This window comes from Chrysochloris asiatica, unplaced genomic scaffold, assembly GCF_000296735.1.
Source record: "Chrysochloris asiatica unplaced genomic scaffold, ChrAsi1.0 scaffold00212, whole genome shotgun sequence".
Lineage (NCBI taxonomy): Eukaryota > Metazoa > Chordata > Mammalia > Afrosoricida > Chrysochloridae > Chrysochloris > Chrysochloris asiatica.
Window position 1 is genome coordinate 4,482,118 of NW_006408730.1, and position 22,242 is coordinate 4,504,359.

A 22,242-nucleotide genomic window follows, 5' to 3' on the forward strand; every position below is an offset into this window, starting at 1 on the left:
TCTACTCCCGTAAAGATTTACACCCTCGGAAACCCTATACAGGGTCGCTATGGGTCGGAACCGACTCGACGGCACTTAACAACAACAACAACAAAAGTAACTGTAACTAGTTTATAAATGATGCCAGCATATTCAATGCTTTACTATAAGCAGATGAACACAATGCTATAAAAATATCAATGGCTACAAGCATTCAGTTTATTAGAGGTGGGTTTCTTACTACTTGTCATTCATTCTTTAAAAATTTTAAAAAACTTTTTATTGTAATTTGGGTGAAGGTTTACAGAGCTTATCAGTTTTCCATTCTTTAGAACTGAGAAACTGCAATAAAATTATACCACATTGGGTTTGAGGGAGGATGGAAGTTTAGAATGAAATGATTGTGAGTGAGTCTTGTTGGTAAATCAAAATGCTCCCTATAAACTAGCTGATGTCTACATGCATTGTTGTTATTAACTGCTGTCTAGTCGGTCCCAGCTCGTAACAACCATGTATAGGGTTTCCAGGGAGTGGCTGATGGGTTTAAACAGCCGAGCTCAAACTGACCTCACAGTCCAGCACATTATCCACCAGCACCAGACCAGAACTCCTACATGCATTTTGTTATTGTTGTTAAGTACCGTGAAGTCGGTTCCGACTCATAGTGATCCTGCACAGCGTTTCCAAGGCTGCAACTCTTTACTGGAGCAGAAAGCCTCATCTTTCTCCCAGGAACAGCTGGTAATTTCTATCTGCCGACCTTGAGGTTAGCAGCCCGATTCGTTACCACTATGCTACCAGAGCTCCTTTCCTACATGCATGGTGATGTGCCGTGGAGTCAGTTCCAACTCATAGCGACCCTGTGCAGGGTTTCCAAGGCTATAAATCTTTACCGGAGCAGAAAGCCTCATCTTTCTCCCGTGGAACAGCTTGTAGTTTCGAACTGCTGACCTTGCGGTTCGCAGCCCGATTCATAAGCACTAATTTACCAGAGCTCGTTTCATTGGAAATGACGCTATGCCAGTGGGTTTTAGTTTTACAAATATAGTGTGGAAAGATAGTCGTATGTTTATGAATGAACGATTAGTTAAAGAATATATTATGATACTATAAGAAGGAAGCATGAAGAGAGCAATTTGAGTTAATAACGACATATCATTTTATGTAACCACTTAACAGAAGGGGGTCCCAGTTAATTAGATTCCCTTAGATAAATAGGAAATATGAAAAAGCAAAGATACTTATTTATAGGGTCTAATTCATTGTCTGCTTAAATTATATGGGGAATAATTTTGACTGTGTCTGAATGTATGACAAGTATAAAAAATAGTAAATTGACCTACATTTAAAAAATCCTTTTTCTTAATTATTGTTCATTTGTGACATATAAATATTGAAACAATATTTAAATATAAATATTGGATATAAAGTAAAACTTCAATGAAGTCTACAATATATTTTGAATAGTGTATAGCTTTTCATTTTAAAAGTGGATTACATTGGGAATTCTAAATACAGACTATAATGATCATATTTTAGACTTCTTTTGAGGACATACATAAGATCAGTGTGCATGTATACAAACACAGGTAAATGTAATGGGGTCAGGAAAAACAGGCCATCTTCCTTGGGTATGTCTAAGTCATCTCATCTGTCTGTACCTGACTGAAAATAAGGAAATAAACTCCCTGGTGTGAATATGCAAGAGCATTCCCTTCACTATTGTTACTGCATGTAAAACTGTTACCAAAATATGATCCATGGGGACAAAAAGCCTCTATGTGGAGTTCCTGAGGTGAATGTTTCCTACCAAACTGTCATCTATTACTCAAATGGGGTACATCTCCATCTCCATATAACACTCTGGAATAAAACCACCTCCAAAATGGAAATGAAAGAAAAATATTCTTAGGATTCTTTTACATTAATTTTTTATTTCATTTTTTAAATCTCCACCATATGTACTTGATTGAAAAAGGGAATTAAAAGATAATGTGAGTTTCCAGAACTTTTTGAAATTCCCTCATATACACAGATGAGTGTGCAGTGAAAACAGATTATTGGCCTAGAGCAGAGCTATCCCACAGATATACAATGCAAACTAAATATGAAATTTTCAGTGTTCTAGTGGGAACATTATAAAAACAAATGCAATTAATTGCAATGCAGTTTTGTTTAACTCAATATATTTAAAATTACTAAAATTTCAAGATGTAACCTATATAAAATATTGTTGAGATATTTTCCATATCTTTTCTCATATTAAGTCTTCAAAACCATATATTTTCAACAATTGCAGCACATCTCAACTACTTTTAACTGCAATTAAAAAGTACATGTTCTCACATGACTAGTGGTTTTCATATTAGGCAATGCAAGTCTAGAGCTTCTTGGATTTGATTTAGCAGACTGAAGAATAAATAGAAATAAATAGAAAGATGATACAGTTGGTAAAACCTTGGGCAGGTTAATATGAATTGGATATATGAGTTTCTGTTATGGCAAGGTGGCTAATGCAAAGTTGGTTTGAACTTTGAAGTCTAGCTCATCAGCCACAGTACCATACCAGAAAGGTTGGCGGTTCAAGCTCACCATTGGCTTCTTAGAAACCCTATACAAGGTCACTATGGGTTGGAATGGACTCAAAGACACTTAACAACAACAACAACATTCATAAATTGGATACTGGGGTCAATGTGGACATTGGGACACTAAGGCATACAAGTATAAATGTACAGGGAGAGTCCTAGTAGTCATTCTAAGATAACTGATTGCTTCCTTCAAGTTTATTTTGTTTTGGTATGAATGGAATAAATTATTTGAAGATAGTAAGACCAATTTGTTTTACGGCTATAAAGGCATCCTCACCTGAAAGCAGTTGCATGAGACACAGAAAATAGAGTTACTTGCAGGTTAAGAAAAAACAAGCTAAAATATTTGAAATGTTTCCAGAGTAGCTGTGATAAGGTAGAATTCTAAAATGTGCTCCAGAATTCTGAGCCCTGGAATACACACATTCTCTCCCATTCAGAATTTAGTAGTAGTGGTGTGGCGCTGTGGGTTAATACGCCAGACTGCAAAGTCGTTTGAACTGCAAGGTCGGCAGTTGAAGCTCACTAGCTGCTCCTCGGAAACCCTATACAGGGTCGCTATGGGTCGGAACCGACTCAACGGCACTTAAGAACAACAATATCAACATCAATTAAGGTCCCAACTCACTTGACAGGGAGACAATCCAGATGGGCCTAACCAGATCACCTGAGCTTTAAGGAGCTCTGGTAGCATAGTGGTTACGAATTGGGCTGCGAACCTCAAGGTCAGCAGTTCGAAACTACCAGCTGTTCCTTGGGAGAAAGATGAGGTCTTCTGCTCCCTTAAAGATTTACAGCCTCGGAAACCTTGGACAGGATCACTATGAGTCGGAACTGACTCCAGGCACACAACAACAACAAAGAGGTCAGTGAAGAAGTCCTGGTTAAGTGCTCAGCAGTTTAAAAGTTTAGCAGTTCAAACCCATGCAGGAGCTCTGCTAGAGAAAAACTTGGTAATCTGCTCTTCTAAATATTGTCATTGTTGTTGTTAAGTACTGTTAAATAAGTTCCAACTCAGCTACCCTGTTTAGGGTCAAGGAATAGCTTGGTGAATTTGAAGCACAGACCTTGTGGTTCAATCCGTAGCACTTAACCACAACGACTTTTATTCATTAGGAATTACATTTGGTTATTGTATGACATCTACCTCTGTCTTTGCATACTGACAAAGTATCTCTTTGTACCATCATGGAAATATTTGCAAAGAATTTTATATGGCTACTTGGTTACAACGTAAAGATAATTGGAAAACTGAAGACTAGAAATGAAATACTTTGAAATAAAAATGAATATTTCTAATTTGCTAAAAATCCTAATAAAAATCTTAGTAATAATAATTTCATATTAATATTTCTGAATTTTAGTTTATTGGAAAAGAATGCCAAGAGTCAAATCTTAGAATAGTATATTTCAATGACCTTTTTTCACATTGTGAAGCATCTGTAATAATTAAATTGGAGCAAGTAGGCAGACATAAATGCTTAACAGATAGCTAGTAGTCATTTTATTTTATTTCATAAATTCTACAAGAGATATTAGTCTTACAGAATCTAATACTTCAAATCTAAATCTATTTAAAATAGAATATGCTTAAGCAAAAATACATACTACCCCAATAAAAAGGAGCTCTGGTAGCATAGTGGTTACGAATCGGGCTGCAAACCTCAAGGTCAGCAGTTCCGCGGGAGAAAGATGAGGCTTTCTGCTCCCGTAAAGATTTATAGCCTCAGAAACCCTGTACAGGGTCACAATGAGTCGGAACCGACTCCATGGCACATAACAACAACAACGACCCCAATAAAAGAAAAACATTTTTTAAAATACTTTGTTAAATGTATTCCTTCATAGAATTCTTAATGGAAAAGCAAAACCATCAAAGGTAAATGCTATTTTTTAAGGTACTAAATTCAGAAAAAGAAAGCAGAAAGAGATTCTAAAATAGCAAGTGTTGTTGTTAAGTATAAGTTTATTATAAGTGGCATATTTTACGAGATAAAATGCAAAAATAAGTAAATGAATAAACTCCAGTCTACCTTATCTAATCTTTCTGGAAAAAATTCAGCAGCCTACAAGGTAAATGGAGAGTTGAAAACCAATTCACAAATTGCAGGCTTGGGAAAGAACAGCACTGTGTAGAAGATAAAAGTCGATCACGATAGGAAAACTTTCACCTACTTTTCTTTCAATCTTTTATTGTTTCTGCTGGTTTTGTAAACAGAATATAGCACAATGGAGCATAATAGGGAGTATGAACTCTCAACACTTTGAAATGGCCAAATAGACATGCTAAATGCAATTTTCTGTGATTAAAGCAAGGAATTTAGATAATACACCAGCTAAAATAGTTTATAAAACTTAAAGCAAATTTTTTCCACCGTTTTTTTGCCCACTTATTTTATTGTTGTTAGTTGTCATCAAGTCAATTTTGATTCATAGTAGCCTGGTTTACAGAATAAAACTTCATTCCATCGTGTTTTCAAGACGTAGCGTAGTGGTTACGAATCGGGCTGCGAACCTTAAGGTCAGCGGTTCGAAACTACCAGCTGCTCCGCGGGAGAAAGATGAGGCTTTCTACTCCCGTAAAGATTTACACCCTCGGAAACCCTGTACAGGGTCGCTATGGGTCGGAACCGACTCGACGGCACTTAACAACAACAACAACCTTTCACAAGCAAATCATCAGTCCTTACTTCTGAGTTGCCTCTGGGTTGGTTTGAACTACCAGTCTTTTGATTAGTAGTTCATTGCTTAACTTTTTGTGCCATGCAGGGACTCCCTATACTATATTGTTGTTGTTAAATGCCATCAAATCCTACTCATAGCAACCTTGTACAGGGTTTCCAAGGAGCGGCTGGTGGGTTTGAACTGCCAACTGTGTGCTTTCTCCTATAGTGCCACAACAGGATTCTACTACTACTACTATATTGTTGTTGTTAACTGCTTTCAAGTCGGTTCCAATCCATAGCGACCCTGTATAAAGGGTTTCCAAGGAGCAGCTGGTGAGTTTGAACCACCGACTTTGCAGTTCAAATGACTTTGCAGTCTGGCACATTAACCCACAGTGCCACACCAGAACTCCACTACTATATTGTTGTTGTTGTTAAGTGCCATCGAGTCGGTTCCGCCCCATAGCGACCCTTTATAGGGTTTCCGAGGAGCGACTTGTGAGCTTGAACCACCAACCTTGCAGTTTAAACGGCTTTGTAGTCTGGCGCAATAACCCACAGCACTACCCCAAGACTCTGATAAATTAGACTTACGTTAATCAATTAAGACAAAGTTTTGAAAACTATCAGGGAGATGGAAAAGGAATTGAAACATTACTGGATTAGTCTCCTGCTTTCAATCATGTGTGTATCTGTCCCACATGGAAGGCAAGCATTTACTGCCACATCCAGCCCCTAAAAACAGAGATCCTTGTTACCTTCACTTCTTATCCAATTTGTGATATGTCCTACGGTCATAAACACATTTCCTATGTGCCCAGGCTAATTCTTTCATGTAAATTCCAAACTACTTTCTAAACAGACTCAGACAAGCCAATCAAACTGAAGATCAGAGTCACATTGTTTTAAAACACAAGTTTAAAACAGGTTGTAATGAAACACTACCTAAGGGTTTTGTAAATTTTTTTTTTCTGGTTTTTTATTTCACTTGTGAGAAACAGATAACATTTTGTTGTGATTTATAGGAAAGTATATATAACAAATTATTTTCTCATTCAACAATTCATAAACAAATTGTTCCCTGACATTGGTTCCTATCCCTGCAATGTTTCAGCATTCTTTCCATATCCACCCTACCTTTCCTGCTTTTATCTCTCCAGTTTGCCAGCTCCTTCTAACCTTCTCATCTTTGTTGTTGGAAAAATGTTTCCTTTTTTGATCCCATATAGTTGCTTGTCCTAAGAAGCACGTTCTTCATGGGTATTATTATTTATTTCATAGGCCAATCTATTATTTGGTTGAAAGGTAAACTCCAGGAGTGGATTTGGTTCTATGCAAAAAGGGTATTTTAGGATGATAGATTATAAAACAAACGTACTACAAATTTATCTATATCATTACACACTTAGATGTGTAATATAAATTTAATTGCTTAAAATATGAGAAACTCTAAGGTGCTAATTTGTAAAAACTAAAGGATTGGATTAATGTCCTTTTATATGAATTAGTGAATTTATTTCACATGAAAATAGAACACAATCTCATGAAATTAGGCATCATGATTTTTACTAGTCATTACCATCAGCGCCCATACACTATGTAACAGCTTCCATGCATTAACTCAATTAATCTTCACATCAAATCTTATAAGATATAAGAATTTCTGTTTCAAAAATTACTATTGACACCCTAGCCCCTTAAAGAAAAGAAAAATGGTAGGACCAAGATTTTAACTCAGGCTTTTGTATTTAGAATGGGATTTAGGAGCATTTTCTTAGGAACAACATACTGTGTACTACATACACTGGCTTATACTCTGTTACTGACCAAACTAAGCTGAATTCGGTGTATAGTGTCAGAACTGAGGCATGCAGCAAGATGGAAATTTCCCATATCGATTTTAAATGCCAGAAATACTAAAAACTGTAGTAAAATACACTGTGATTTCAAGTTATGTAATCTCAATTATAGTTTTCTCAAAGCATAAGTGAGCTATCACAGTGGTTTCTGACTCTTCTCTGACTATGCACAGTGTCTATGATCTACCCCAACTGGTGGCAGGTTCCCTGATTTTGACGGTGGTGCTCAATATGAAGGGAGTCCTTTAATATAAAGGACTCATCAGATAGATTATCGAGTGATGGCAGAGTTCTCTAGATGACTTTGAATAACCTGCCTCCTCACCATGGGACACATATCCACCCCGCCCCCCACCCACTATTCTTTAGGTTAAGAATCCTTGCTATATAGAGAAATAAGAAGTAATAATATTTAATGAGTGACTTTTATGAGCCAGGCACTGTTTGAAAATATTAACTCATTCAATCTTCACAACTAATTTATTATTGATATTAACAACCCATTTTCTCACACATGACGAGTCATGGTGTAAGCTTTGTTCTTAGAAAATCTGACTCTAGAGACAGCACGTGCAGCGTCTTACTAATCACTTGGGTTACTATGAGAAAATCACCAAAACAAATGTGACAACACTCTGAAGGTGATAATGTAGTGACTTAACCAAAGTCTCAAGAAGAAATAATGATTTAGGAATTTTAAAAAATCTATGATGGATCTTGGTTTATAAAGCCATACCTTGTATCTTAAATTTCTTTCATTTATAATCTCTCTCTCACTTTCTCTATCTATCCAAAGAGGTTATTCATGGAAACATTTCATTGTCTTTTAATTTCATTTTTCATGAACATTTTGAAGCCCCTCACATACATATATTTTCCTGTGAATTATTTCTTAGTGCTGACCTTGTTTCAAACAACTGTACTGAACAGTTCTGATTGTACCCAAACGTCAAAGTGCCACTGCTTTATATTCTTCTTAGAAGTTGATTTGTCTATTTACATCATTAAATATATATTAAAATGATATATCACTTATTTGACTGTTAAAAAGCATTTAAAGACATTACCACATAAATGAAAAAACAACTATGATTCAATTCAATGACGTGAGATAATCTCATAAATACAATGTTTATCAAAAGAAGCCAGATACAAAGAATGCATCATATATGATTCAATTTACATAGAGTATGTTGTTGTTGCTAATGAGTCGGTTCCGACCCATAGCAACCCTGTACAGGGTTTCCGAGGGTGTAAATCTTTACGGGAGTAGAAAGCCTCATCTTTCTCCCGCGGAGCGGCTGGTAGTTTTGAACCACCGACCTTAAGGTTCGCAGCCCGATTCGTAACCACTACGCTACCAGAGCTACATAGAGTATAAGATCAGCAAATTGATCTGTACTGTTAGAAATAGGAACAGTGATTATTGTCACATTTGAAGGAGGTGCAAAGAGGTTTGAATTCGAATATTTTCTTTCTTAATCTGGTTAATAAAGGTTTCATTTTGGGCAATTCAGTAAGCTTTACACTTAGGTTTTATCTATGTTTTCACTGTATATGAAAACTTCAATGAAAAAGTTTACCTTAAAAGCAATGTTTGCTCTAAAATTCTCACTTTCCTAACTGTACATTAATACTACCCTCCTTCCTTCTAAAAAGATGCAATGAATTTGTCACAAATAAGCTAATACCATTTTCAAATAACATTGCACATTTATCATTTTTCTAAAAAATAAATATATGTTTCTAAAGTAGGGTTTATAAAGGTATAATGAACATACAATAAAACTTACTGTTTATAATTGAGAGTTTGTGGTATTTAAGAACTTGTGAAACAATTACCACACTCAAGATATAGAGCAATTTGAATATTTTTACATATTTCCTTATAAGTCCCTTTATAGTCAACCTCAGCACTGGCTACGATCCTCTAGATATGCTGATTTACTTTCTGTACCTCTAGTTTTGACTTTTTAAGCATAAATGACCCTTCAAATCTGGCTTCTGTCATTTAACAAAATGTATTAGAGATTCATCTGTGTTGGTGAATATCAGCTGTTAATTACTTTTGATTGCTGAATAAGGTTGCAATATTTGAATATACCACAACTGAACAACATTTGACGAGTTTCTAGTTTTTGATGACTATTTGGTGTGTAGGTTCTTTTGTGTGAATATGAGTAATATGAATTTTGTTTTAAATACCAAGTTGTAATGTGACCTTCACAAAATATTTTCTATATTATCTTTAATTTATGGTTATTATGGTACATAAAGGATATATCATCCAGTTAAAGACAACATAAAATTAGAAATCAAATCAGATTAAACAATATATATCTTACAAAAATAGAACTTTTGTAAATTGCTTCTTTAAAGTCCTTTTAGTTTTTTTGACAGTTGCCTACATAATTAAGAACAAAAACATTCTATTGTAGTTCTAGATTAGCAATTCAAAATCCTCTTTCCATTGTATAACAGTATTAAAAATGGCACTACTTATACAGACTCTGAAATCATATCGTAATGAATGAAGGAGAAAGTGCTAAGCAATATGACTGTAAAAAGTAAAGGTCTTAATGCTTATTGCTTAACTCTCTAATTTCAGATAGTATAGATTTTGTCCAAGTGGTTAGTATTGTTTTTTATCCATGATCATTGGAATTGAGTGAGAAAATGGAAACATGACAGATGTTACCTAGCATGTTGTGGTAAAGTGGAATGGCCCGTCCATGGGTAGTAAATGCAGTCATGACTAGTGGGACCGCTACACCTGCAGGCAATTACAGAACAGAAACCATCATTCTCCATTCACAGGGACATGCACACACATGCACCAGTGCTCACACATGGAGCTTCGGAGGAAGAAGCAAGCACATCAAGTACCTATCCATCAGGCCGATGCAATCTTCAATACTTGAGCCTATGCACCTGCAGAAGATCAAAATTTGAAAAATACAAGGAAAGAAAAATTAGTCATTCTGAGAAACTGTTGGTGAGATAAATACCGAATGTGTCAAATACATCATTATAATTATTAGACAATTTTTAGAACACCATACATTTGGAGCCAGAGAGAAGATTATTGCTTCTTGGATACATAGAAGTGAATTGCAATACACCCAAGTAAAGAAAAGAAACATGTCCACGTAAAAGAAATGGTATCCTATTTCGTTGGATAATATCCAGCAATACACAGTTCATTTCTTTACTTTCAATGCATTTGCATCATTCATGATTGTATGTCTTGATGGTAACGATGTTTCAACTGCTATGCTTACATACTTACGAATCGGGCTGCTAACCTTACGGTCAGCAGTTTGAAACTACCAGCTGTTCCACAGGAGAAAGATGAAGATTTCTGCTCCTGTAGAGATTTACAGCCTCAGAAACCCTGTACAGGAAACCCTGTACATGAGTCGGAACCAACTCCACGGCACATAACAACAACAACATACTTGTTTCATGTATGATGTCTTTTAAAGGCTTTTAGTTTATGTAAAAAACAAAATCAGTAAAAAATTAATTAAAAAGAAAGAAACATGAACTATTCAATATAATAAAATAACCTAGTGCTTGATATTCAAACTAAAGATTGATTTTGGCAGAAAGTGAATTAACATGCTATTCTCATGGATATTTTACATAATCACATTACAGCCCTTGGTTGTGACTGTCTTTAAAACATATTTATGTTTATGAATTCATTTTAAAGCAAATTAAATGGTTTCACCATACTCCAATGTATCTTGACAATTTCTTTTAAAATAGTAGTGCCATAACAGGCAAACAAAACAGGTTTTTAAACTGCCATAATATTGAACCCAGACAATAACAAATAAATAAATACTCTGAAAAGGAAATGAATAAATTGAGATCCAGATAACTAAGGAATACTCTGAGATTAACATTTAAATGGAATTATATAAGTATACAGGATTGAGAAGTATATTTCCTAGAATTTCATTCTGAGTCATTACAGATTTAAATTGTTTTCTCTTTCCCTTTTCTCTCATCAAATATGAGCAGCTCCAGGGCATTATCCAGACTCTTCCAACAGCTAAGAAATACAGCTGCTTTTGTTCTTGCTAACTGCTGCTGAGTTGGTTCCGACTTATACCAACCCTGTATAGGGTTTCTGAGGAACAACTGGTGGGTTTGAACCGCCAACCTTGTGATATGCAGATCAGTACTTGTTCTACAGAACCATACCAGCACAAAAATAACACTAAATATTGGTGAATTGGTATAACTATGTACAATGACAAGTTACGATCTCGATTTTTTCAATATTTTAACATTTCTATAGAGAATTATTTTCTATCTGTTTTTATTTTGAGGAATTGTTTTGAAAAATACAGTTAAGTTTTAACCTAGATATATAAATCTTAAAACAACAACAACAACAATAAACCAATAGGAAAAATTAAGGCACATAACACTGTTGTTGTTAAGAGCCATCAAGTAGGTTCTGACTCATAGTGACCCTGTATAGGGTTTCCAGTGAACAGCTAGTGAGTTTGAACTGCCAAACTTGTTGTTCAAACTGACCTTGGGGTCCAGTGCTTATCCTACAGCACCACACCAGGACTCCAATAGCATTGTATTACTACTATAATCCATAATCAAAATAATTTGTAAAATTTCAAAACTATTTACTATAAAAGCTTCTTAAATGTCCTATATGATTTTCTTTTCATTCTATTCCTCTTTTTCTGGTGGTGATGGTTTTGTGCTGAGGAGTCAGTTCCGACCCATAGCGACCCTGCACAGTGTTTCCAAGGCTGTAAATCTTTACGGGAGCAGAAAGCCTCATCTTTCTCCCGCGGAACTGCTGGTAGTTTTGAACTGCTGACCTTGCGGCTCACAGCCCGATTCGTAACCACTACGCTACCAGAGCTCCTTATTTTGTTGTTAAGTACTGCTGAGTCATTTCCGACTCATAGGGACCCTGTATGGGGTTTCCAAGGACCAGCCGGTGAACTTGAACCATCGACCTTTCTGTTCAGACCGACTTTGCAGTCCAGTGCATTAACCTGCAGCACCACAGACCCTTGCTGTTTAGTGAAATTAATAGTGTACTTATTTCCAAATGAGAATTTGGTTAGTTTGCAGTCTATGTCTTTGGATAAAAACATTTGAAAGTGAAATTCTACTTGAGGAGAAAGTATGACTAATTAAAGACCTTCGCTCAGTCATTTAAAAATCTGTGTTCCATGTCTACTAAGTGTTCCTACTGTTCTAGGAGCTGGAAGGAGTAAAAAGATGAATTAGACACTTGTCCTATTCCAATGAGCTCCCAATTTAATGAAGGAGACAGATGTATTCACAGATGTATATTGTATAGTGTGATACATTGCTGTCAGTTTTCATTGAGTTGATTCTCACTCATGGTGATAAAAGTAGAACTATTTCATAGGGGTTGCAAGGCTGTACATAACCCTTTGGAAGCAGATCACCACTGTTTTCTTAGGTGCCTCTTGAAATAAGAAATAGGAAGGAAAAAAAGAAGGTTTAGGGGAGCAAGAAGAGGGAATGAATATCCAACCAAGTTTCAGAAGGCCATGGTAAACATCTTGGAGGAGTTAGGCAATTGAAGCTTAGAGTTCTGAGAACTAGTGTTGGGGCGGTAGTGATTCTAAAGGACAATGAACACTAAGAGCAAAAGCAGTGATCTGAGGAATGCTTAGTGTATGGAAAGAACAAAAGCAACTGTGAAATGTCTGGAAAATCAAATATGAGGTAACAAGTAGAACAGAACAAGAAATGGAACATTAGCTGGTGGTGGTGGTCATGTGCCGTGGAGTCGGAACGGACCCATAGCGACCCTGTACAGGGTTTCCGAGGCTGTAAATCTTTATGGGAGCAGAAAGCCTCATCTTTCTCCTGCGGGACAGCTGGTAGTTTCGGACTTCTGACCTTAAGGTTCGCAGCCCGATTCATAACCACTATGCTACATTAGCTAGGGGTCAGATCTTGAAGAGTCAAAACTCCAAATTAAAGGACATAATCAAGATACAAAATAATAAATCTCCCCCCAAAATGTAATGTTCCAAAGTAGAATTTGAATCCTTACAGAAAGGTCAGAATGTGAAATAATTCTATGGCTAACTAACATATCATGGAATAATATATAGAATTGTGAGTATTGAGCTGTATTGACTAGTTGTGGGCATGAACTGACTTACAAGAATCTTCTTGTTGTTATTTGTTAATCTGGTTCTGACTCATTGTGATTACATGTATGATTCTCACAAGCATTGCTATGATGAATACATTGTTGGAGCCACTGTCCTCTTCTTTTTTGCTGACCCTTCATTTTATCAAGCATGTTGTCCTCCTTCTGATAATATGTTTAAAGTATGTGAGACAAAGTCTTGCCATACTCATTTCTAATAAGCATTCTTATTGTACTTCTTCTAAGAGATATGCTGGTGCTGGAAGTGGTAGACAATGGTATATTCAAAATTCTTGATCAACACCATAATTCAAATGTACCAATTGTTCTTCAGTCTTCCTTATTCATTGGCCAGCACTTAAAAGTACTCATGCAGCTAAACCAGCTTGAGATATTTTGATAAAATGTGTTTCAAATTTTGAAAGGAAATTGAAAATATTTTTCTTTTCAACGAAAAGTTAATAGTTCCATAAGCAGAATCTCTTTTCTTCTCTCCAGTAGTGGAAATTCTTTCACTATATAATTTTAACATATATTCAAAGGATTTATTAAAATATTCAGGCATAGATATATAATTTAATAACAGGAAATCATGTTTTTAATAATAAAAAATGTGATATGATTTTTAAATGCTCGATGAAATAAGCATGTAGAGCCCATATATAATACACAGATTTCATTTGAAATAAAATTGACATTAAATTAGTAGTTACACAAGTGCTGGTAGTGAGGAAGCTGTATTCCCTGATCTTACCTTTATTTAATTACATACTAAATTTAGCTAATAAACTTTCTTTACAACTTTCATCTTTCTATTTTTAAATGTGAAAATCATTTCTAAGTTTTACATTTTGCTCATCATTTCAAAATACTGTGTAGAAGTGTCTTATGAGAGGGCATCATAACATGTCATAATATGTCAGAACATAAATCCACTGGACTATGTCATCCTGGAGGTAAGGAATGGTGTCTACCTCATTTCTGTACCTGCTTATCACTCTACCTGGCACATAATAGGTGTTCAGTATAACAGATGAAAAAATGAATAAAATGAAAAAAAAGTGGCTGACATGGAAGTCCTTTACCCAAGACAAGAAGAGACATTGTTCTTTTTTTTTGCTCTCTTCATCTCTGGGATCATTAGCCTGAATGTCTCGATCAGAGCTAAATGGATATCCTATTTAAAAAGTATCCAAATAATTATTACAGGTGATATATCCTAGTATGGCATTATAGAGTAAGCACTGGTCTGCTAATCACAAGTTTGATGGTTCAAATCCATGCGTTGCTCCTTGGAATCCTTATACAGGGTTGATATGAGTTGGAATCAACTCAACAGCACTTAACAGCAACAATATTTAGCGTGCTTTTAGAATTAAAAAAGTGATTTTAAGGTAAGACACAAATAATTTTGTTTTCAGAAAATTACTAAACAGGATTCAAAGTAAGAACTTTTCTCCTAAAAAAAAAATGATTTGAAAGATTACTTCCATTAACTTGACTCTTGAGTAAGCTGGCATAACATTAGCATATAAACAAAATGTTGTTTTCCAGAAGTGAAGCTGTTCTGGTGAGCTCATACTTAACTGATGGATGAGTTATTACATATATTTAGAGATAAAAATAGTCTTCAAACCACATTACTACTGCCCTTGTGATCTGTCTTGGGGCCATCATAGCTCTTCATACTTGAATTGAAAAGGAAGGACTGAATGCATCATTCACTTCATTATCTTCTTAAAGGATCTCCAAGCACAATGATGTTGAACAACAGTGCACATATGGGATCATGAATTTCTAACTTCTGCTCTGGGGCTGTGATCACACAACTTTTATGAAATCAGTTAATCTGGACACCCCAGAGGCTGCTGAAAGTAATGATGAATTTAGCAAGAAGTTAAACAAAACAAAACAAAACAAAGAAACAAACAACAAAAAGAACAATCTTCAGGATCAAATCAGTCATTATAGAATCTATTTACTTTGGAAGATGTCTGGAAGTATACAATATTCAAGTTTTGTCTTGCTATACACCAGCAGCACTGAGTTGCTACAAACAGCTTCCTTAAGTTTACTTGGCGCTCCAACCGATCTGCTGATATTTGTTCCCTATGACAACTTCATCCTACCTTTCAGCTGAGACCCACATTCTGTTGCTGTAATGAATTGATCTCTGTTCATTGTTCCCTAATTCTACACCCCTCACTATACACATTTTCTTTTATTGTATAACACTGATTTTAAAGGACTTAGAAGAAGACACCAGCCACATATCCAGACTGTCTCTGCCATCTCACTTTCATTTCCCTAATGGCTTCATTGTAATTAGATTTGCAAAAACAGCTAAAGGTCTCATTTTGAATGGCAACAGCTGTTGACATCAACATTATATTGAATAATTTACTGGTTTAATTTTAGCTGCAAAACAATAAAATCTCTCTCATGGATGATTATTTTAGAAGGCAAAATTTTCTCTTTCTGCTGCTGACTCTCTCAGGCTGCAGCAGAAAGAGAAACCAGTTGTTTCTTCAAGTGGGCCCCAAACTCACAAGAGTAGCAATTTATTACTTCTCATTCCCTTGAAGAAAGGCGTATTGTGACTATTCTGGTATCCTCAACCTATGGATAAATCTATGAGTTGGCACGTCTTCCTAGCTGGATTTGAATTTCAATGATGGCAGAATCTTACTTTACCTTTTGAGGATCTGCTACTTCACAGTAACTTAAGCTGATTCTTGATTTGCAGGAAATTGTAGCAGCATGTAGAAATTGATGTCTACTTGCCAGAAGATGATGTTCTTTGGTTAATGTCTTTAATATTCCCTAATAGCCAGCTTTTAATCTGGCAGAAAATCTCTTCAGAGAATCTCAAAATTTCCAGATATGAAGTATACAGGATTATCCATAACAAGACTGTATGTGTGTGTTTATGTATGTGTGTGCTCCTGTGTCCATGTGTGTGTTTTCCCATGAACACATGCACACTAGAGAAGAGGTCTTATGGACAGGAGGGCAGGGTATATGAAACCGCAGTTAATCCTAAACTTAGTTACAAAACTCTTTTAAAAAGCAGTTGTTGGGGTTTCTTTCATAAGCGGCATTATTTCTTTTATAGCTTGTGCTTTTCTTCTTTCTGACATACAGCTTTTTATGCAAAAGTTATTACATCATAGATAACCCACTTATTATTCATTGTATAATATACATTGTGGAAAATGGAAAAAAGTGTATACCAATGAAAGTTTGTCAGATAAATTCTAGACTAACTTGCAATACAATTACATTTGCACAATGTACTTTTAATTTTAATACACATATTAGTTTCCTGTTTTTATCCTGTAATTACTATCTTTGCTTAGATTTTGTTGAAAGAGTAATCCAAAGTCGTATTTATCGAAGGAATATAACCTCACCTTCAACAACAAAGCATCAGAAAATCTTAATTGAAGATCTAAAAAGTATAAAGCATGATTATCGTCTTATCTCTTCTGATATCATGAATCTCAAGTTAAACTTGGAAATTTTCTTCAATGTATTTAAAGTATACCTGATATCAGTTCATGAAGATCTCAATATAACAATTATGAATAATGGTTAAACAGAAGTATTTCTGGTTGAATAACTGAGATTATTCAAAGAATTTTCTTTTAGAAGGGGATTCTCCTAAAAATCAACATATGAATTATAAAAATCAATCGAGTTTTATAATAATCATAAAATCACTAAGCAGTTTCCAAGAAAAGATTATTATGTTTACCTTTGGACTCCACACATACCCCTTTGGTCTTTGGTTACCAAGGATGCTTACTTACCCTTGGGTACAGTTTGGATGGCATGGATGGCATTCTCGATCCTGATCGGCATACTTGAAAATGAAACTGTTTGCTCCCTGTAACCCATCTGGACATTTTTCCACACAGTTTGGGCCATCCTTAAAATGGGAGCATTTTGTACAGTTATCAGGTCCCTGAGGTGTGAAAAAGAGTGAAAAAAAAAAGAGAGAAAGGCAAAGAAAAAAGGAAAGCAGGTGTTATTTCCAATGGAAACCACTGAAAAATTTTAGTTACCAAAACCTCATGGGGTTTAAATAATTCTTCTAAAGAGCTGGAATGCATTTTCACCTGGACAAAGGTGCGTGTAGCTCTAGTAGTACAAAGAGCACCGATGGGAAAGTCTTAGAGCTGATCTTTGATACAATGTAAGTATAGAAAATATTACAACACATTTGTTTTTATAATATTTTTCTTTTTTAAATATGAGCAGTTAGTGGGTCAACTGAATTTCATTTATTTTCTTTGTTGTTGTTAAGTGCCATCGAGTCGGTTCTGACCCATAGCGACCCTGAATAGAGTTTGCTAGGAGCAGCTGGTGAGCTTCAACCGCCGACCTTGCAGTTCAAACGGCTTTGCAGTCTGGCACATTAGCCTACAGCGTCACGCCAGGATTTCTTGCCTTTAGTGTAATTTAATTTGATTAGAAAACTGTCCAATAACATTTTCAGAAGAACATCAGTTATTTCTTTTCATGATTTACTCCTGCTGGTATTATAAGGTAAAAGTATTTGGTAATAGCATATTTTCCTAGTATTTTCATTGAAATTACCCAGAGTTTGTGAATACACCTAACAAAGAGTTAAGGAGGAAAAAGATGTAATCAATACTAGACACCATTAGAGATCAAATAAAGGTGAGATGTAAGCTTTCCTTTGATTGCACCATGACTTTGTTTGGAAAATAAATTTTAAAAATTACGATGGTCAAATTATAAGGACATTGGTAATTTGAGAAAACATAATAATCCCTAAATTACTATCCATCTCAATCAATTTATGATAATAAAATCATTTCATATTTATTGATAAGCATTCTAGTAGAGTCTTGGTGTGGCACTGTAGGGTAAGCACTGTACTGCCAGGTAGGTTTGAACTGCAATGCTGATGATTCAAATCCACCAGCTGCTCCTCAGGACCCCTATACAGGATTCACATGAGCCACAACTGACTCAAAGGCATTCATCAATAACACCACAAAACCAGTAAGAATCCTATAAGTATGCTATGCTACCTGAGCTCCAAATTATCAAATATAGAAAATACCAAAATACAACTTTACAAAGAAACTGATCCAAGTACAAAAATGATATAAACATGATGAATGCAAATAGTACTAAATTAATTTATATTTTAATATTTCTAATATCCATTGGAGTTCTGGTGTTGCATTGTAGGATAAGCACCAAACTGCTAACCAAAAGTTGGCAGTTCAAAACCACCAGCCCTTCCTTTGAAATGCTATACAAGATTGCTATGAGTTGGAACTGACTTGATGGCACTTAACAACAACAATACATGTGAAGGACCTTGTGCCTGATCAACAGAATGGCTTTGCAACTACCCCCAATTGACACTGAATGGGGTCCTGCTTGAGATCCCAATCCCCAGGGAAGTTGGGAAGCGTGGGTCTTTGTTGCACTTGGCTACCCTCCCCCGCTCCCCTCCCCCTGCCGGAAATTCCAGGTTTCAGGAAAATCTCCATACCCCTGCCCAAATCTCCATACTCCTGCTCATTGTAAACTCACCAGAACTGTACCCAGACCACACCACCTTAAATACTCAAGTCTGTAAGAGAACAGATGGGCTCCTGGTCTCCTTTGGTGATATAAGAGTACACCTTCCCAGGTTTACTCTCAATAAACCTGCCTGCTGTTGAAGCCAAGACTCTCTCCTTCATCTCTTTCTTTCTTTGCCTTACAATATGTCATTCTAATATGTAGTATACGAATAAGCAACCATAATACATAAATATATTTAAATGTATGATTGTCTGATAATAGTGCTTGAAGTGAGCTTTTCAGGTTGGAAAGGAGTTATATCCTCAAAGTAGAGTTGACCTTAATAACTTGGATCTGGTAAAGCTTTCAGATCTGTCATTTGCTGATGTAGCATGAAACAAGATTAGAAGAAACATTTGATTATTAAACATCCTTTAATAACCAAATGATGAAATATACAAAGTATGAATCTAGAAAAATTGAAAGTTGTCAAACATAAAATTGAATGCCTGAAGACTAATATCCTAGGCACTAGTGACCTGAAAGAGATTTGTATTTGATCATTTTGAATCAGACAAAAATAAGGTCTACTATCCTGGGAATGATAAATTGAAGAGACATGGCATTGCATTCATTGACAAAAAGAAAATTTCAAGATCTATCCTTGAAATACACTATCTGTGATAGGATAACATCCATACATCTACAAGGAAGGCCAATTAATATGACTATTATTCAAATTCTTGCACCAATCACTAATGGCAAAACTGACAAAATTGAAGATTTTTACCAACTTCTGCAGTCTGAAATTCATCAAATATCTAGAATGTGAAACTTGGAAACAAAGAAGGATCAGTAATTGGAAAATATGGCCTTAGACACAGCAGCAATTCCAGAGATTGCATAGCAGAATTTTGCAAGACCAATGAATTATTCATTGCAAATACCTTATTTCAACAATATAAACAGCAAATATTTACATGTACCTCCATATGGCATACACAAAAACCACATTGACTACAACTGTAGAAAGAAATGATGGAGGACAATATCATCAGTCTGAACAAGGCCAGGGGACAGCTGCTGAACAGACCATCAGTTGCTACTATGAAAATTAAAACTGAAACTGAAGTAAAATAAAACAAGTACACAAGAGTCCAAGTATGACATTGAGTGTATCCCACCTGAATCTAGAGGCCATCTCAATGAACACTAGTTACCAAAGTCAGAACCGACTCGACAACAAGACTAGTTGTAAAAAGGTGACATTGAGGGCATCATATATGAAGAAAGCAAAACAGTCATTAAAAAACAAACAGAGCTTTTTCCAGTTTCAGTGACAGTGGAGAAAGTCAGGTAGGGAAATCTCCATGATAGAGAGGGACTGAGATCTCATGCAAGAAGTGCTCACAGAACAACTCCAGAGCTCCGGATCTACCATAAGGTCCAGGACGTCAGCTTCCCACATTCTCAAGTGAAAAAAATCGCGATATTAAGGAAAATACCGCGAGTTAGGGATCCGGAGATGGGACTCCCTCTATGGCTATGCGGCCCTGGCAGAGTTTAGAGGGTGGGGTTACAGCCATTCCAGCTCAGTGAACCCGCTCTAAAAGCAGCGCTGAGACACTTGCATAAAGAGGTGTGGGAGACGCTACACATTTCTCTCGCATCTTCCCTGGAGCGCCTTCTTTGCTCAGCAAGGAAAGCCATCAGGTGGGTGGATGTGCATCCCCCCAAAATCAGCCCTGACCCCGCAGTTCCCCCACAGTACAGAGAGGAGTTTGGCGGCCACTAATGACATCAGCCACAGGGACACAGCCCTAAATTTGATTTGAGCTAGACCTTTGGTGACTGCACACCTTGGAGTCAGTTGTGACTCCAGGCAACCCTGTGCGGGTTTCTGGGGCTGAGGGTCTTTCACTCCCCGATTTTAAATTTTACTACATGGCCACAGTGGTCAAAACAGCCTGGTACTGGTACAATGCAAGATGCATTGATCAATGGAACTGAATCAAAAATCCAGAAATTAACCCGTCCACATACAGCCAAATGATTTTCGACAAAGTACCTAAGCATATTGCACAAGGAGGAGACAGTCTCTTTAACAAATGGTGCTGGCAGAACAGGAAAGTGATATATAAAAGAATGAAACAAGACCTTTACCTCACACACTATACAAAAACGAATTCAGCATGGATTAAAGATCTAAATGTGAATCCCAATTTATGAAGGTCAACAATGAAAAAATAGGGAGAAATGTGAGGTCGCTAATTCAGGGCATATACAGACTATCAAACATTTTTAAAAGTACACAAACAAAAGTAGACAAAATAGATGAGTGGGACATACTGAAAATTAAAAATTTATGTGTTTTTTTTTTTTCACAGAATGGGAAAAAAACTTTTGCAATGATACATCAGATAAGGGACTCATGTCTAAAATATATAGGAAACTACAACATCTCTACAAGAAAAAGACAACCCAATTAAAAAATGGGCACAGGACATGAACAGACACTTGACCATGGATGAGATCCAGGCAGCCAACAAACACATGAAGAAATGTTCATGATCAGTAGCCGTCAGAGAGATGCAAATCAAAACAACGAGATATTATCTCACACCAGCAATAACAGCAAAGATCGAAAAAGCAAAGGACAACAAATGCTGGTGAGGATGTGGAAAGACTGAGACCCTCTTACATTGTTGGTGGGACTGCAAAATGGTCCAACTATTCTGGAAAGCAATAGGGCACTTTCTCAGAAGGTTGGAAATAGAAATACCTTATGACCCAGCAATTCCTCTACCTGGTATTTACTCACAAGAAATATGAGCCATAACATGAGTAGATATATGCACACCAATGTTCATAGCAGCACTATTTTCAATAGCAAAAAATGGAAACAACCAAAATGCCCATCAGTTGAAGAATGGATAAACAAACTGTGGTACATGCACACAATGGAATACTATGCTAGCTTGAAAAACAACAAGGAAGCTGCAAGCCATCGCATAACATGGATGAGCCTTGAGGACATTATGCTGAGGAAATTAATCAGTCACAAAAGGAGAAATACTGCATAAGACTTATTGTAAAGGACTGAGAAAAAGAACCCACACAATAGGAGAAAAAAAAAAAATAGGGGTGGCAATACACAAGAAGGGGGAGGGAAAAAGAAGAACAAGGTGGATGGGAGAATGGTTGGGTAGGTTTGCATGGGTTAGATGGGACAGAAGTAAATGATGATGTATGCACAACCTTGGTATAACAGGGCTTCAGGATACAGGGATAGAGGCATGGCCTGAAAGAGGATAAAAGGTGAATCATGTTAGGATGCTTGGCTGTCTTTTGAATCTTGGTTTCCCTTGCCTACCATTCTGAAATAGATGCTTGGGGGTTGGGGGGGAATAGCCAGAAAC

General features: G+C 36.2%; 1 protein-coding gene across 4 annotated transcripts in view; it reads right to left on the minus strand.

The window, feature by feature from the left end:
• ERBB4 (v-erb-b2 avian erythroblastic leukemia viral oncogene homolog 4) overlaps positions 1-22,242 on the minus strand; it is a 1,604,115-nt gene that overhangs the window by 411,344 nt on the left and 1,170,529 nt on the right. For 2 of the 4 annotated variants that reach the window (XM_006872745.1, XM_006872747.1), the window contains exons 15-16: positions 17,086-17,240; positions 9,794-9,868 (exon numbers count right to left, since the gene is read on the minus strand). In XM_006872745.1, the coding sequence (XP_006872807.1) occupies positions 9,794-9,868; positions 17,086-17,240 (230 nt within the window). Of the gene's footprint in view, positions 1-9,793; positions 9,869-9,981; positions 10,027-17,085; positions 17,241-22,242 lie in introns of all 4 variants that reach the window. The other 2 variants (XM_006872748.1, XM_006872746.1) reach the window with 1 other exon arrangement.